The sequence below is a fragment of the Anticarsia gemmatalis genome, chromosome 14, assembly GCF_050436995.1.
Source record: "Anticarsia gemmatalis isolate Benzon Research Colony breed Stoneville strain chromosome 14, ilAntGemm2 primary, whole genome shotgun sequence".
Lineage (NCBI taxonomy): Eukaryota > Metazoa > Arthropoda > Insecta > Lepidoptera > Erebidae > Anticarsia > Anticarsia gemmatalis.
In genome coordinates this window covers 543,371-559,705 of record NC_134758.1, presented here as the reverse complement: position 1 = coordinate 559,705, position 16,335 = coordinate 543,371, and the positions used below count along the sequence as shown (strand labels likewise).

Here is a 16,335-nt window from a genome sequence, read left to right as displayed (position 1 = left end):
TTTCGTACGACTGGTAGCTATAAGGTTTTAATCAGGCGTTTTGCAAGTTACTTCTTATTTATTAAAATCTTTCTTATTCATTTAACTTCAATAATGTACGAGAGTGTGATATAGGTACCAACCCGCTGCAATTCGCATCCGCATGGCAAGAGGCCAGACAGTTATTGATCGTTTTCCGAACATACACACCTATTAGTGTAGGCACCTACTTGCCCGATCGATAAGCAGCTCAAGAGACATAGGATATTATCAACGAGGTTTAATGCTACGGTAGTATACCGGAATAGTTTAAGAAAAAGAAAATGTCTATTCGTTATTAGTCAAAAACATGACGCTGATGACACTGTACAAAATTCTAAAGTAGATAATAATATTAGGTTTATTTAGTTTTTAAGCTTTACACTTTTGTTTATTAAAATATAATAACAAAATGAGTCACCGGGAATTTAAAACTCAAAGAATCGACCCACGTTATCCATTTCAAAATCAAACAAAGTAAGTATTACCGTTCCTTAACGTTACGATATTGTAGATCATAAGTAGTATAACTTAATCAATGGTAGGTTTCATAAAGACAATCTTCCTAGCTAAAGATACTCATTCACAGGGACATACGTACGATAACTCCAAAGTACCTACCTATCTTTTATCGCAATAGGGACATTGAAACGTTGATTAGAGTTGATAGTTGGTCAGTGTACATTTTCTAACTTTTCATATTGCAGGGCGTGCTACGATAACTTCTGCGACTATTACCACTGTCGACGAATACTGGGAGCTGATGACGACGACTGTTTAATATTCAAACGATACTTCGAAGCCATCTGTCCTAAATTCTGGATACAAAAGTGGGAAAGACAGAAATCTAAAGGGGCGTTTCCTGGCTGCCGGCGATGAAATGCATAGATTTAACGTGTCGATAAGAAATATACGATTTCCTTGGTCCTATCTGAGTTTTAGTAATTATCTTGGCTTTAAAGATTTCACAGGTAAGGTTCTGTTACCATTGCCTAGCCCTCAGTTAATGGCGGTATCCCAGCAGTTCCATTAAGGAACTACTGGGATGTTTTTCTCCCCTAACGCCCGAAGAAGTATATTGACTAAAACCATTCCTTATCATTCCTAGTAGGCTGGAAATGAAACTAAAAACTTGGAATCAACTCATTTATTTTCCTAAATCACATATTGATGCCTATTAAATAAAAACTCGCATTAAATTAACATGTTGACTGGAATACTTTAGATTCTGCCGGGGAAGTTGCCATCGCCGCGCTGGGTGTCCCACTTCTCGACCCACTCGTTGGGGCAGAGGGACTTGAACACGCGCTGGAAGTAGTAGCAGGGCTCGTACTTCTCACCGCGGACCTTCTGGCAACGGTGGAAGTCCAGGTAGCTCTGGTAGCAGTACCTGTCGAGATACATACCTTGAAATTTCTTGGTCAAATAGGAATTTAATTGGGCGAATGAATACTTAATTTTCAATGAGGAAGATAGAGTAGATGTGAAAATTGAACAAAATTTTAAAATATTTTGTATTTTATTAGTGCTATATACTTGCCAATATTTATTTCAGACTATAGCTGTGATGCCAGTTGTTATTCAGCTCCAGGGCCATTTTAATGTGCTAGGTATAATAACTCCTTACCTATTTAATGGTGTTACTTTCCTGGTGAGAGTGGTGTGAGTGTACAAATAATAAAGCTTATGTTACCTTGTCTGGTTCTGGTTAGGGAACCGCGGGTCGAAAGGTGCGGTTTTGATGTCGGCTTGCGATTTGATCATCTCAGGCATTTTGCTGCAACGAAACACAACGCATTCATTGACATAATTCTTTATTTAGAAACATTTCTCATAATGAAATAAGTCGGGCATCTAGACATACTAGTACATAAACAAATGGTTAATAATAAAAAAAATAGTAACATGTAAATACAATTCAGAGGTCACAATAAAGATCTTAAGCCTACTTTATCTATAACATGTAATATTTATTTAACAAGAGGTCTCGTTTTCCGCTCCTCTTCACAAGAAGTTTCTCTATACTTCTTCACTTCCTGCATGTACAACGACCACGCATCTTTAGGTGTGTTGTCGGGAGTTTGTTCGTCGATAGCTTTTGCCTTTTTAACTAAACCAGTCTTAAGAACTCTTCCGCCACGTCTCTTTCCAATGAAAGGCAATGCAGGTTTCTTTATTTCTGGCTTTTTCTCAGTCTCTTCAGCCTTTTTGGTAACCTCTTGCATCTTTTTGAACATTTCCAGAAAACTGCCGTCATTCTTTATTGGAATCGGCAAAGCTTTCGATTTTGAACTAGAAGCTTGCATAAGTTGGTCCGGAGGAGGAAGTAGGTCAGCAAAGTTAGGTCCCTCCACTTCAGGTGGGTCTCTGTATTCGATTACATCAGAGTGGTCCTCTACCACTCCAGGCGGCGGCTTTAATTCTTTAGGCGGAGTTTTAGTTTCTTTTTTCTCCTCCTGTCTATTTCTGTGCAGTTTCCAGAATCTTTTCCTATCTGCAACAGTGAATTGCCCTCGACGGGCGTCATCGCTCGGAGTACCACTGCGGCTGCGCGATCGCGAACTACGAGACCTTGACCGCGATTTGGAGCCTCTCGGACTTATTGAACCCTTTGCCTTTCCTCTGGACTTAGACCGCCGTCGCGACATCGATCTACTTTTACTGACTGTTCGACGTTTCGAACGGCTTTTTGAACGTGATTTCCTCTTATTCTTATGTTTAGATTTAGACCGTGATCTGCGGGCGGGTGTTGACGATCTCGACCTACTGAAAGAGTGAGACCTGGACGGACGGGAGCTTCTCGCTCGAGATCTTTTGCGTTTAGAGTGCCTTGGAGAGGGTGACCTCGATCTAGATTTAGAGGTTGATGATACACTTCTCGCATACGTTTTAGGTGGGGTTAAAGAGCTTTCCCTACTCTTTCTAGGTGGTGAGTTAGATCTCCGATCATCGATTTTGTATACTCTTGGGGGTGTAAGAGTAGATCTGTCGGTCTTTTTAGACCGCTTTGGTGACTTGGCTGACTCTTTTCTCTTCCTTGGAGGTGTTGACACCTTTCTTTGTCTTTTATCTTTGCTGGAATGACCCTTAGCATCTTTTCCCTTTTTGTGACCAGGAGATTTGCTTGGAGACCTTTCCACACTAGGTGTTCTACCACGGGAGCTTGATGAACTTTTCCCTCTTGGTGGTGGACTCTTGCCATGACCTCGGTTCTTACTACCTCTCTTTCTATAAGATCTATCTGAGGCCCATGATTCCGATGAGGAATTCCTTTTTTTCTTATCTCTTTTCAGTGATGATCTTGAATATGAGCGAGATCTAGAACTTGAACGATCACTAGAAGAGTACTTTTTACGTTTAGATGATTTGCTCCTTGATCTACGATGACGTCTTTCCTCGTAACTGCTGTCTCTTTCTCTTCTTTTGTACGGCGACGCACTTCTCGACTTGGATCTGTATGACCTTCGACGATCATATCTCTGAGAGTCATTAGGAGACCGTGACTTGTCTCGTGGTCTTCGAGAATAATCGTATTGAGTGTGCTGCTGGTGTTGGTGTTGGTGTTGCTGTTGCTGCGGCGGCGGATATGCTCTAGTGTCCGGATACTTCCCGTAATAGCCTCCATTAGAGCGCTGGTAATAACTAGCGTCGTAGTTGTACCCGAAGCCGGCGGCTGTGGCGCCGTAAGCCTGATAATCGTAGTTGGGCGCGGCACCGTACTGGCTGTAGCTCACCCCCGTCCAGGGGTCGGTGGTTGGCATGGCGCTGGGCGGGCCGGGCTGCTCGTAGGCTGGCAGCGGAGCACGCTGGCCCGCGTACTCAGCCTCAGCGCCGGGCGGCCCGCCGTCCCAGGCGGCACCCGCGCCGCGATACGAGGACATACTTAAATGAGTCCCCTCGCATAACCTGCAGCAGTTTGTAGGTGCGCACACACCTACAAACAGAATAACTTTTTGGTGTAGAAGGCAGCTCTACATACCTCGCTCGAGAGGCACCCTCGTGCATTGATTACATTTTTTCATGTTTCGTTGTAAATAATTTATAATGACGAGGAACAACAAAATTACGTAACCCGAAGATGGAGCGGAAAATGCACCGATAAAGCATGCGTTACGAGTAAAGCGAACAAAATAAAGAGGGAATATGTAAAAAATACCTTTTATAGTACGCTCACCTTTTTTCAAATAAGCTTTTTCGAAATAATTATTTCAATAGAAAATGGCAGCGCACACATTCGCTACTCAAAGCCCATAAACAATATAGATTTCTATTTTCTTGCCTGAGTAATGAATGTAGTGATTACATCAATACATTTCTATTTTTCGATTCCAAATTTTTTTGTGGTTTAATTTAAATTGTAAACATCGTAAAATTCATAGAATCATTAATTTAAATTTATTCCTTCAACACAATCACGTAAATATACAATTTTTAGTCGACTCCCAAGCTGGTGGCGTTAATTTTTGTCTGTATGTGTTTGACAGTTGCTCTTCAAGAGTCTGTGGCAGTTTCATACCGGTTCAGCGCGCCGAGAATTTCGACGAATTTCCATTTTGTTTTGTTTGATTGCAAATACGTTTCAAGGCTTTACTTTTTACATAAAATAGTTGGGTTGCTTGCTCATGAGTAAATCTAAAGTCTCGGCAGAATGGAAGAAACGTGTGAAGTGCGAATACATGAGACTCCGCCAAATAAAGGTACATTTGATGAACAAGTCTGCTAACACAAAGAATGTCATGAATTATTGTATGATACATGTGTTTATTTTGTGGTTTTAGCGTTTCAAACGTGCAGACGAGGTAAAGGTGGCATGGGCGCGCAATTTAAGGTTAATGTCGGAGGCAATTGAGGCCCGAGACAGTGAGACTCATGAAAGGGGAAGAAAACCGTTTTGGCCGCCGCCCGCACCGATATCTAACCATGAGAGTCTCATGAAGAGAGCTGAAGTCTCCTATACTGATTGTAAGAAGCACACTTTGCAGCCTTTCGACTATTAAGATAGCTTTAAAATTTGAATTGGAATCAAAAAATCTAAGTTACTTAGTCACAATAACACAAAAATCCTATTTTATTTGCAGCCTATGGGGTCGTAACAACCCAACAAGTTCCAATACGAATAATAAACTCTGTTAACCCAATACCTACAATGTACACCTGGGCTCCTACCCAGAAGAACTTCATGGTGGAAGATGAGACTGTACTGCACAACATTCCATACATGGGAGACGAGGTCCTGGATCAGGACGGTACATTCATCGAGGAGCTCATAAAGAACTACGACGGGAAAGTGCATGGTACATCTGCTTAACATCATTACTCTTTAGTCTGTGGACTGGGCCATTATGCATGATTATTTTTTTATAACATATTTTTTGCATAGAGTCGCAATTTTGAGCCTTATAAACCAATATTTACATAAACAATGTGTTCAAACCTTTCAATAACAAAGCAATAATCGTAAATGAAATGCCTATAGTTGGTTATCATTTATTTTTATAAATGTTGTTAAAATAAATATGAACAAAATAAGATATCAACTAGACCATAAAAAGGTTCCTATTTTATTAAAGAAATTAAAAAAATAACTCCTAGTTTGTCAGCTTTGTACAAAATCATTTAAAGTAATTATTGTAAATTCAATACAATGTGATCAAACATTTGAGCCAACATTGGTGTTATGCAAGGCTCATACAAATAATGGCTCCAATGTCCAGAGACTGACACATGAATCTAATACACATTGGTGTGTGGTGCACACATCTGGCTTGTATAGATTTTATAGCTTATCAAGCAATATATTGTAGTAAGCTGTACAAATTTTGTTATGAACCACAGACTGCAGTAAAGGCCACTTTTTTCTCCAGACATTTGTGTAAAAAAAATAAAATTTCAATAGAAATACTATTTTTTCAGCTTTGGTTAATGTAGCTAATCCAATTGGTAGATTTTTAAAACATCTTTGCTTGATTTATTGTCCAAATCAAATTCAAATCAGTTACCCATTTAGGTCACTTATGATTGTTGCTACAAAGTAGTTGTACCTTAAACAGTGGATGTGTGGCCTCTATGATGATCATTTTAGTTCAAATTGTTGTAAGAAATATCTTTCTGTAACTCTGTTGAACAGGCTTAACAAATATTAAAATAAGCTTAAAATAAGCTGTAGCAACCTGAATAAACAAGAGGTTTTTTCTTCATATCATTTTGTTAGTAAGTCTGTGGTTCATAATAAAAAGTATTTTAAAATATTACATGGAATTTGGCTACAATACTTTTCTATCAAAAATTATCACAGCCCTTTGCTCACACTGTCACGCTTGTCGTGCTTCTGTCACTATTCACTGTTTTATATGCAAAATTATATATTTAAACCAATGAAAAAAACATACCTAAATAATAGGACAAAATTAAATGTAGTTTTGGGAGTTATAAGTCACAATTTTTACACTGTCTTATTTTGTTTATTTCATGAAAAATGTTAAATGTGAAAATATTTATTAAAGCATATAGAAATAAATAATTTTCAAAAATATTAAGTTGAGAAAACAGGAATTTTATTCTCCAAAAGCAACATTCTAGGAGTGACTTCAAAGCAAAAGAAATGCTTTCTCATACAACACTGTAACAGATTCCACTTAAGGTGGAAGTGTTCTTATAAGGGATTTCCATGAATTTCTCATAATTGTTTTATAATTCATTCCACAGGTGACAAAGAAGGCGGCTTCATAGATGACCAGCTATTCGTAGCTCTAGTAAACGCGCTAATGTCTTACCAGACTAAAGAGGAAGTGAGTGAGGAACGTCGCGATAGAGAGAAGGAGGTCCGAGAGGCGCGGCTGTCTAAGGAGGAGAAAGACAAGGAGAGGGACAAGGATAAAGATAAAGAAGTAAGTTAATTCTTGTTAGATATTATTTTGGTAAAACTACATTTAGGCCGATTTTAGGGTATAAAGGTGTTGCAATCCTTGCTAGATTCTATTTAGGTGAAAGGTCATCGATGATGATTTCAGGTGGCAAATCTTCTTGTGATATGCTAAAACATTGTTATTATGAAAGTTATTCACATGTACATGTGACAAAATAAAACATCTAAATAGTTAATGTAGGCTAGAAGCATAGTAGGGTTGAGTATAGAAATTAATCTTCAATTCAGTAAATACCTAAAGTCAAAAACATCAGTCATCACACATAAAGATGTATTTTGATGTCTGGTTAAATATCACCTAGATACTGATAATTAAAACTCATGTTCCCTTCCAGAAAGAATTAGACAAAGAGAAACAAAAAGAAAAGGACAAATTGAAAGAGAAAGAGAAGGAAAAAACCAAGGACATAGACAAGGAGAAAGACAAAGAAAAGCCTAAAGACATAGACAAAGAGGTTGAAAAAGACAAGGGAGAGTGTAGCAAGGAGAGGGAGGAGAAACTACCCGCATTCATAGACAAGAAGATGCAGATGGTCAATGAGAAGCAGTTCCCAATTTTTACCATATTCCAGGCTATCAGCACACAGTTTCCTGATAAAGGAACTGCACAAGAACTTCGAGAGAAGTGAGTAGATGTCGTGAATTACGCGAAGAATTTTTGAAAATGGCCATGTTTTTGATAAAGAATTGCCACCAACTCCAGAGACTGGACATTACATAAAAAAAAATTGGAAAAATTTGCTTGGTTCAGTTGGCAATAAATTAATGCTGCTAAACCGATTAAAGTTTATTTCGATACATACTAAGTTTACATCTCACGAGCTCAAGAGTTTATTATTATATTTGTTCACAAGTCATTATAACTTGAAGTCACGTTCTGCAGGTACATCGAGCTGACGTCCCGCAGCGACCCCAACGCGCTGCCCCCCGAGTGCACGCCCAACATCGACGGGCCGCTGGCCGAGTCCGTGTCGCGCGAACAGACCATGCACTCCTTCCACACGCTCTTCTGTCGCCGCTGCTTCAAGTACGACTGCTTCCTGCACCGTGAGTACAGGCACATACTGACACGGGGGCGGATCTTGCAGTTAATGCAATATGAGGGCAATATTGCAAGACATTACGTAGCACACGTCAAATAATTTTGTGTGTCAGCATATAGCCGCTAGCCGCTGCAGGGTTGTGACGGAGGGAAGGAACGTACACGGTTGTTACGCCTCCATCAGTCCTCACTACTTTCTCTAATAGGTAGTTTTTAATATTGTACTTCATCGTAGGCCTGCGGCTATATTCCAATTCAAAAAAATATTTAGGGCGTGCTATACCCGCCTTGACGTGGTCTCTGGAGTCCGCTAAGACACAAACTGCTGTGAATTAGCGACGCAGAGTAATTACAGTATCATTATCGTATAGCAGGAACTATATCTCAGGCATGAATATCCTTCGCCTACTAATATTGATGTCTTCATATACATATTTCTACTGAGCTGGCGGTTACCTAATAAGAATAATTGTCGGTATTATTCGGATATACTAAATAATTTCTCAAATTATTTTGTGACTAAATTTTGATTAGGAGTCGAATTCTTGGGCAGGTTCCTAATAGTGATTGTGGATTATTGATTCACAAATATTTATATACAAGCTGATAAGAACTATAATTTAAGCTATAGTTTGTGTTCAGAAGTTTTAGTTTACTTATAAATATGATACATAGATAAGATCTATAATAAGTAAAATATTTAAATATATTCTATATAAGTATTTAATATGCTTATATACAGTAGGTATCTACTATATTATAAATAATATGTAGAAATGTAATACTTGACTGCTATAATGAAGCAAATATCACGACCCTGCCTCTGGCAAAGTTCTTATTGGTCATATAACTTAAAAAAACCAGCATTGAAGTTATTTGTTAACCTAATGTACAAGAAGTACATATATTTGGCTGAATATTGTACCCTGGCTTACGTTTTTTTAGGTGATTCACATACACATATTTTTTCTAATAATAAACTGAAAACAAAAAGTGTTGCACTTGTTAACTTAATACTTTTCTTGAAAAACAAGAAATAAAGTAGTAAAATATAGTCTTGGATCTATTTTGATTTTGGGATGAAATTATATAGTCTTTTAGCGTAAGTCCGGATATTCGCTTAGTTATGCCAGAAGCAGGGGCAGAGCTAGGACACAAGTTTTGTCTCATTATCGTGGTCAAGTTATATTAGGGGCTGACTTAGTGTGTTATTCTGTTCGCACTCAGGAGGTCAGGCGGCAGGTAAGGCCGTTACAGACAACCACATAACCATCGATATTATTATTATTTCCGCTATTGTACAACTCACTTAAAAAAAACGATTTCAATTTCCTATTACATCTAGAGATGTATGACAAAATCGACTAAATTTTTGTGTAACGCAGGTTGAACGTGCACCTTTAGTATACAACAAAGAAAAAGGAATAATTATAATAAAGAATCATTCATAGTTTGAACTCAATTAATTAATTAGTTTTGTGTCTAAAGGCGTAAAGTTCATTTTTGCAGTGCTTATGTCTGTGAACATATGTATTTGTGTAACAATGTGATCGAATTGGCCTAACAACGAATATTGCACTATACATCTCTAGTATAACTATCAAATATTATTTTGCACACATTATTTCCTATATTTTTCATGTAACAATATGAAAGTCATTTGGTAAATGGCACTAGTGCATCTTGAAATGTTTAGCTTACAAATTGCAGCCAAAGTTACCAAGTTGAGCTTGGTTTTTATATGGTGAGAGAGGTCTCAGACTGGGTGAGGACCCAGTCTTGCAATGTACAAATATGATAAAAGGCTCAACATAAGTACTTAATTAATTTGAATAAAACTATCTTAACTTCTCTGAAACTAGTGCCATCTACATAAAATTTTCCAAACTATATACTCCCAATCACTGTCTATCTATTTATTTATCCAAATTAAAATTTCTTTTAAATAAAAACTAAATAACACTATGCCTGTTCGTAATATAATTTGCTGATTCATGTATCATATTATTTTATTCATGTATTTAATAGATATACACCTTCCTATTCACTTAATGTAACCTAAATAAAAAAAATATATGTTTGTACATTTTCATTTGTTCAAAATATGATTGGGCGGCTCTTATATTTACGTACTTTTTCATATAGACTTTATTTTTGTCAACCTGGGAACAGGACAATTTACATGAAGATTTTTATATAATCGGCATATTCCTTCACATTAGACTTAAACAAAAATACCAGTCTTTTGACTTAAACAAAAAACTTGTAGTAAAGTTCACGAAATCATTAAGTATTCTTTAAAAAAAAAGATGATTATGTGTTTAATTTTAATCCTTTAACTGTAACTAAGATTGTCATATAATATAATAGACAATTTATTGTCCTATTGCCCAAATCACATCAGTTATTGAATTTTTTATTGAAGCATTATTTATTTCTCACTTCTAATTTTTATTACACCGCCCAGTCATAATGATCATTGGTCATCATATATTCCAGCCTGCTATATAGAACAATATCTACAGTATATATTTATGTGTGTGTGACAGGTTTGCAGGCGTGTCACCCTGGTCCCAACCTGACTAAGAGAAAGGGACCCGATCTAAAACCTTTCAATGAACCTTGTGGACCTAATTGTTATATGCTTTTGGTAAGTGCAATTTCAACGTTTTATATTTTTCTAATGACATAGTGCCAAAGCCATTATCTTTTATGATCACAGTGTAATGCTTCAAAAATGAATTATGCAATGTTACTTATATTCATGACTTTTAAACTTTCGCATTGCATGTTTTTTATAATAATAGAATACGGAAATTAACGCCAACACGCATTCACGCATATTTTTTCGGGTAGAGCTTTGATTTTACCCGCCTGGGATATATTTTGTTTTATCCATAAAAATGTGTCATTGTTGCAATATTTCTTAATGATGTAATTATAGGAAGGCATGCGTGAGAAGTTGGCCCGCGAGAAGGCGGCGGGCGAGGAGGACAAGGGCAAGACTCACGCCATCGACTCGCCCAACGATGCCTCCTCCGAGGACAGCAACGATAGCAACCGCTTCCAGAAAGGTATAAGGAGCCTCTAAAATATGGACAATACTGAACTTTTCTCTTTCGTGTGGATATATAATCCCTTATTTTGTACTCGCAGGTAGCAATAGTAACTCAAGCAATAGCAACTGGAGCTCGAAGAGTCACAACAATCCACAGAGCGACGTGCCGGCTGAACCCACCGAGCCTGCTTACAATGCTTTAGGTAAATATAGTCACACAATTTTATATTCAGAATCACACTCTACCCCAAGTGTCTAAAACGCAATTACCTAACTCTGCGTAGATGTGATTTTAGTGCAACAAAAAAAACAACACTTTTGTCTTATAAGTACTAAAAAACAAATGAATAAAAAAGAATTTTGAAAATCCATTCATACATGGTGGAGTAAGCAATTAGTATACATAAAAACACAATAATTCGAACATATAACCGCCTTTTTGAAATCGGGAAAACGGAATTTTTGTTTCAAAGAGAGATGAATATGGCGTTTCAACACTTGGAGGTTTTTGGGTGTAAGGTGTTGATATTGAAAAATGTGTATATTGTATTGGGTGTGTCAGGTCTAACAGTGGGTGACATCGACTCAGAATGGACGGGCTCTGATCAGTCGTTGTTTAGAGCTCTACATAAGGTGTTCATCTCTAACTACTGCGCCATCGCGCAACTCATGCTCTCCAAGACTTGCCAACAGGTAACAGAATAATTGTATTTAACGCTTGTATATTCCTCTACAAGGTTTGCGCAATGAGTGTAACTTTTGACGTATATGTAGGAGCGTATACGTCTGAGTACGTACATGCTCATGTTGCATAGAAAATTACAGTAATGTTTTAAGTTTATTATTACTTGTAATCACAGCAATATTCAAAAAACGTGTTTTCTTAGGGCCCATCTTAGGGCATATCTTCATCATCTTTAGTTCTTTTACAAATAATAAATCCTAAAAAAGACACTTATGCTCGGGCTCTAAAAGGGTAAAAAAATCTGTTAAAACAACAGAACAACAGAGCCAAAATTATGTATTTGCTGTAATCTGCATACAAAATGTTCTGTGTACAGGTATACACATACTGGATCAACACGGGCCAGGAGGAGTGTCGCGTGGAGGCGGAACTGACCCCGCCGCGCAAGAAGAAGAAGAAGCACCGCCTCTGGTCCGTGCACTGCCGCAAGATACAGCTCAAGAAGGACTCCGCCTCGCATCACGTGTAAGACAAACATAATATATACCAACCACCTGCCTACCTTCTCTGAGTTAAGAGTACCTATCCTATGCGTGAATTCAGCCTATCAAATACTAAAGTACATCATTTTGAAAATCCGTTTCGTAGGTAAATCCAGACTTGGTTTAATCCATATTCATTCCATTGTCCTATGACGAGACACTATTTCGTCAGTGGTAAGAGAAATTACACTGTTTTCGTGCCAGTAGTACTATTTCAATCAGCACTCGGATTTTTAGGCGGTCATAGTGGAATCGTTTTTGTTTTTATGAATTCGTGCTCTTCTGGTGTTGGATAGTAACAAATATTTTCTATTTCAGTTACAACTACACGCCATGTGATCATCCGAATCAGCCGTGTGACAACATGTGTCCGTGTTTACAGTCACAGAACTTCTGCGAGAAATTCTGTCAGTGCAGTAGTGATTGTAAGTATAATTTTTTTTACATACCTTATAACCATATCATTTGCTATGATCTGGTTATAAGGTCTGCAGATGTATTGCATTTTTTCAGGGCAGATTAATGTGTATAATAGGCTTTGTTGTAGGGAGTAAGTAAAAAGTGGTAAGGTTTGATGATTTTTATAACTTTTATTCCTTGCTAGGTTTGGGGCTAAGAAAGGATGTATATGTGGTATCTTCCAAGTCGCTACTTATGTCTAGAATTATAGATAGGGTGTAGTGGCGAGGCGTTGTAAATAGTTGTCGATGTATTGAACAAGAACATAGAGTGATTGTGATAGCATCGCGTATTTGTAGGACGGAGGTGTCGTGCGGGAGCGATAAAGATGAGCCGAGGCTCTCGTAGTCTGGGGTCCCGCTTTTTCATATTTGGATGTCAAATATGTGAATATTTGTTTTTACCGTGTGATATAATATAGTATGCGTGTGCGTGCAGGTCAGAACCGTTTCCCCGGGTGTCGCTGCAAGGCGCAGTGCAACACGAAGCAGTGTCCGTGCTACCTCGGCGTGCGCGAGTGTGACCCCGACCTGTGCACGGCGTGCGGGGCTGATGCTCCCGCACCGCTGCACGCGCCGCGCGCCGCGCCCAGGCATGCGGCGCAACAACAGTTCTGCCGGAACGTGTCTGTGCAGAGGTAATTAATCATTATTGTTATTGTATATACTATATATTTGTCTGTAAGGCCTAAAACTGCATAAAACGGACGCCCGCGTAGTCCCATACAAAAATGCTCTGGTACGAGGAGCCGGAGAGCTGCGAATCACGCACGTACCCCGTTGCCCACCTTCATGCCACGGAAACCCGCGCTGAAACACTGACGTTATCCGCCAGCGCCTTGCACTAATAAAACTGCGTAATAATCCGACCCAGTCACACACGGAAACCGTTCATGCATATACGCATTTGCACATATATGTTCCCACAACGAATGGCGCTTTATTTTAAATGATTTTTTTTTTGTATTAGATAATACTCTTTGTATTAAGTAATTGTATTCAAAACTCCTTCACACTGGTTTTCTTAAATTTCTTAACGCAAATCAAGTTATAATGCATTCTCAAGTTAATTACCATCCAATGTCTAACTGAAAATTAAAAAAAAACTCTAAAATTACTAATTACAGAGGTCTACATAAACACTTACTTCTCGCGCCGAGTGACGTAGCCGGTTGGGGAATATTCCTGAAGGACGCCGCGCACAAGAACGAGTTCATTTCAGAATACTGCGGAGAAATCATATCACAGGTTAGTACAAAAAAACACTTAATACAACATGAGAATATTCTTCAAACCTGATAAAGGACACTATTTAAGAACTCCTATATTTTTTCAGGACGAGGCTGATCGCCGTGGCAAAGTTTATGATAAATACATGTGCTCGTTCCTCTTCAATCTTAATAATGGTAAGTGTAAATCCAATTTTTCTTCTATCCAGAGTTCCAGACAGCAAAATAATGAACATACTATTTTAAAACTTTCAAGTAACACCTTTGAAATAAACACCTACATTTTTGATATTATACTTGGATATTATTGCATACCAACTAGTCTCATAATATAAATATTTCAGATTTCGTGGTGGACGCGACCCGCAAAGGCAACAAGATTCGCTTCGCGAACCACTCGATCAACCCCAACTGTTACGCGAAAGTGATGATGGTGAACGGTGACCATCGCATCGGCATCTTCGCTAAACGAGCCATACAGCCCGGGGAGGAGCTCTTCTTTGATTACAGGTAAATATACTGGTGATTACTTATCATTGATGAGATAGCCAGGCTTGTCACAAGAAAAGTAATGAGATATGTACGTTGATTTTTGTACTAAGGTATTGTTGGTTGCAATACAATATGAGGTTGGGCTGCAACTGGAGGTTATCTGTTAAACTCATGTAGAAAGTTCTACTAACTTGCATTGAACAAAACTAATCAATATTTTGTTTTTACAGATATGGACCCACAGAACAACTTAAGTTCGTTGGTATAGAAAGAGAAATGGAATTCTTATGAGAACAGTCTAAACAGCGAGCTGAACAGTTTGCGCACTTTACTACTAGCTTTTTTAATAAGAAACAGACACATACCACTATTGGAGCACCGAGCCCCGCCCAAGATGCATCGTCTAAGAGCCCCACAGCCACCACCCCCACGCTCCCGCCGCGGTGTAAGAGCGAAGAACGACCCAAGCCACGACATCGCTCTAAATCAAAGACACACTCTAAACCTAAGTACAGACGAAAGTCCACCGGTCGCACTAAACCTGGTCGTTCTACTTCAAGTTCATCTAAATCCAGCACCCCCCCAGAACCTAAAGGTCAATCAAAATCTAAAAATCGGACTAAACAGAAACGTCGGTCAAGAAGTATAACTAGACAGAGAAGTTTGTCAAAATCGAAGGCTCGCCCTAAATCACGCAATCGATCTGTGTCAAGAGCAAAATCAAAACCTAAATCGAAAGCAAAGAAATCTAAAGAGCGATCGTCATCGTCATCTAGTACGACAGATTCAACCAGTATGTCCACTACGTCCCGATCGAAATCTCCACCGCTTCCAAAATCAATTGTTCGATCAAAATCAATATTAAAAGTTCGGTCAGATTCGAAATGTCGGTCGAAACCTAGAGATCTACCGAAACCGAGAGCGAAGTCTGTGACTCGATCCACTCCAGGTCCGAGCCGCGCTCCCAAACCTTCCACCTCCAGAACACCTGTACATCGCGCGCGGTCGAGAGGGCCATACAAGCCGAGAGCTAAATCGGTGCCAAAAACCCGGTCGAAATCGAGACCCAGGTCGAGATCGAGAGTTCGATCACCCACAAGATGTCGATCGAAATCCATCACTCGACAAAAACCTAAAGACCGCCCTGAATTTAGAGGTAAATCGGAAAGTCAACCGAAGTCTCTAAGTCAGTCGAAAACTAAAAGTAAGGCTCCAGAAAAATATCCTATACCTACGAGTTCACGGCATATGCGGTCTTTGTCACTGGGACGGACGACAAAAAGTCGGCCTAGGACACGTAGCTGTTCGAAGCCCAGAATTTGTCCAAAGGTGAAAGATAGACCTCAAGCCGAAGTTCGATCCAAGTCGACGAATCGATCAAGACCAAGTAGTGGATCGAGTAGTCTTTCAGAATCAAGAAATAAACCGAAGCCGCTACTTCGCCCGCTACTAGAAGTTCGACCGATATCCAAGAGTCAACTGAAAGGAATAAAAGACAAAAATCCTACGAAGAGAAAGCTGGACAAATCGCGGAGTCGGTCAAAGTCTAGGGGTCGAAAAAAAACTAGGAGCCGTTCTAAAACTAGAAGCCGGTCGAAATCTAGAGACCGCCATAAGTCCAGAGGTTGGCCCAGAGGCTCCAAAGAAAGCCGCAAGAAATAGAAATAAGCGACCGAAACATTACAGTAACTACTTTTACTTACTATGTAATATATGTATACTATTTATAACCAATCAATATTCATCACTTATTATTCCCAGTATTGCAAAGATGAACATAATATAAGACTTACTGCTTTACAATAAGAACTGAATTTGTAATTTTGAATTTTTACAATAAACTTTTCGTATATAAATAAGTAAATTCGTTTCATCCTCTCAATAGT

At 38.7% G+C, this 16,335-nt stretch overlaps 3 protein-coding genes across 5 annotated transcripts; 2 read left to right on the top strand and 1 right to left on the bottom strand.

Moving 5' to 3' along the window:
* Window positions 1-1,150: 1,150 nt before the first annotated feature.
* Window positions 1,151-4,321, bottom strand: LOC142978219 (cytochrome c oxidase subunit 6B1-like). Of its 2 annotated transcripts, XM_076122563.1 has the most exons (3): window positions 4,193-4,320; window positions 1,712-1,795; window positions 1,151-1,408 (listed from the first exon to the last, which is right to left on the bottom strand). In XM_076122563.1, exons 2-3 carry the CDS (start codon window positions 1,789-1,791, stop codon window positions 1,240-1,242), a joined length of 249 nt encoding a protein of 82 aa, XP_075978678.1. In that variant the 5' UTR covers window positions 1,792-1,795; window positions 4,193-4,320; the 3' UTR covers window positions 1,151-1,239. The 2 variants fall into 2 exon arrangements, with proteins under 2 accessions (XP_075978678.1, XP_075978677.1); XM_076122562.1 differs by lacking the exons at window positions 1,151-1,408; window positions 1,712-1,795 and adding an exon at window positions 1,816-3,952 and having other exon boundaries at window positions 4,193-4,321.
* A 196-nt stretch (window positions 4,322-4,517) lies between these two features.
* On the top strand, window positions 4,518-14,815 carry E(z) (histone-lysine N-methyltransferase E(z)). Of its 2 annotated transcripts, XM_076122557.1 has the most exons (18): window positions 4,518-4,715; window positions 4,797-4,980; window positions 5,097-5,312; window positions 6,724-6,905; window positions 7,279-7,568; window positions 7,827-7,990; window positions 9,213-9,227; window positions 10,535-10,635; window positions 10,930-11,059; window positions 11,142-11,246; window positions 11,606-11,736; window positions 12,105-12,253; window positions 12,589-12,695; window positions 13,168-13,366; window positions 13,856-13,976; window positions 14,065-14,134; window positions 14,302-14,467; window positions 14,680-14,815. In XM_076122557.1, exons 1-18 carry the CDS (start codon window positions 4,641-4,643, stop codon window positions 14,738-14,740), a joined length of 2,466 nt encoding a protein of 821 aa, XP_075978672.1. In that variant the 5' UTR covers window positions 4,518-4,640; the 3' UTR covers window positions 14,741-14,815. The 2 variants fall into 2 exon arrangements, with proteins under 2 accessions (XP_075978672.1, XP_075978674.1); XM_076122559.1 differs by lacking the exon at window positions 9,213-9,227.
* Window positions 14,741-16,302, top strand: LOC142978591 (uncharacterized; the record flags this gene model as incomplete). Its single annotated transcript, XM_076123094.1, has 1 exon — window positions 14,741-16,302. A coding segment is annotated over one exon (1,371 nt), but the record flags the coding sequence as incomplete, so codon positions are not given.
* Window positions 16,303-16,335: the final 33 nt, after the last annotated feature.

What these genes read in the sequence shown, in the direction of transcription:
- LOC142978219 (XM_076122562.1), bottom strand. Translation starts at nt 3,899, where the DNA reads ATGTCCTCGTATCGCGGCGCGGGTGCCGCCTGGGACGGCGGGCCGCCC.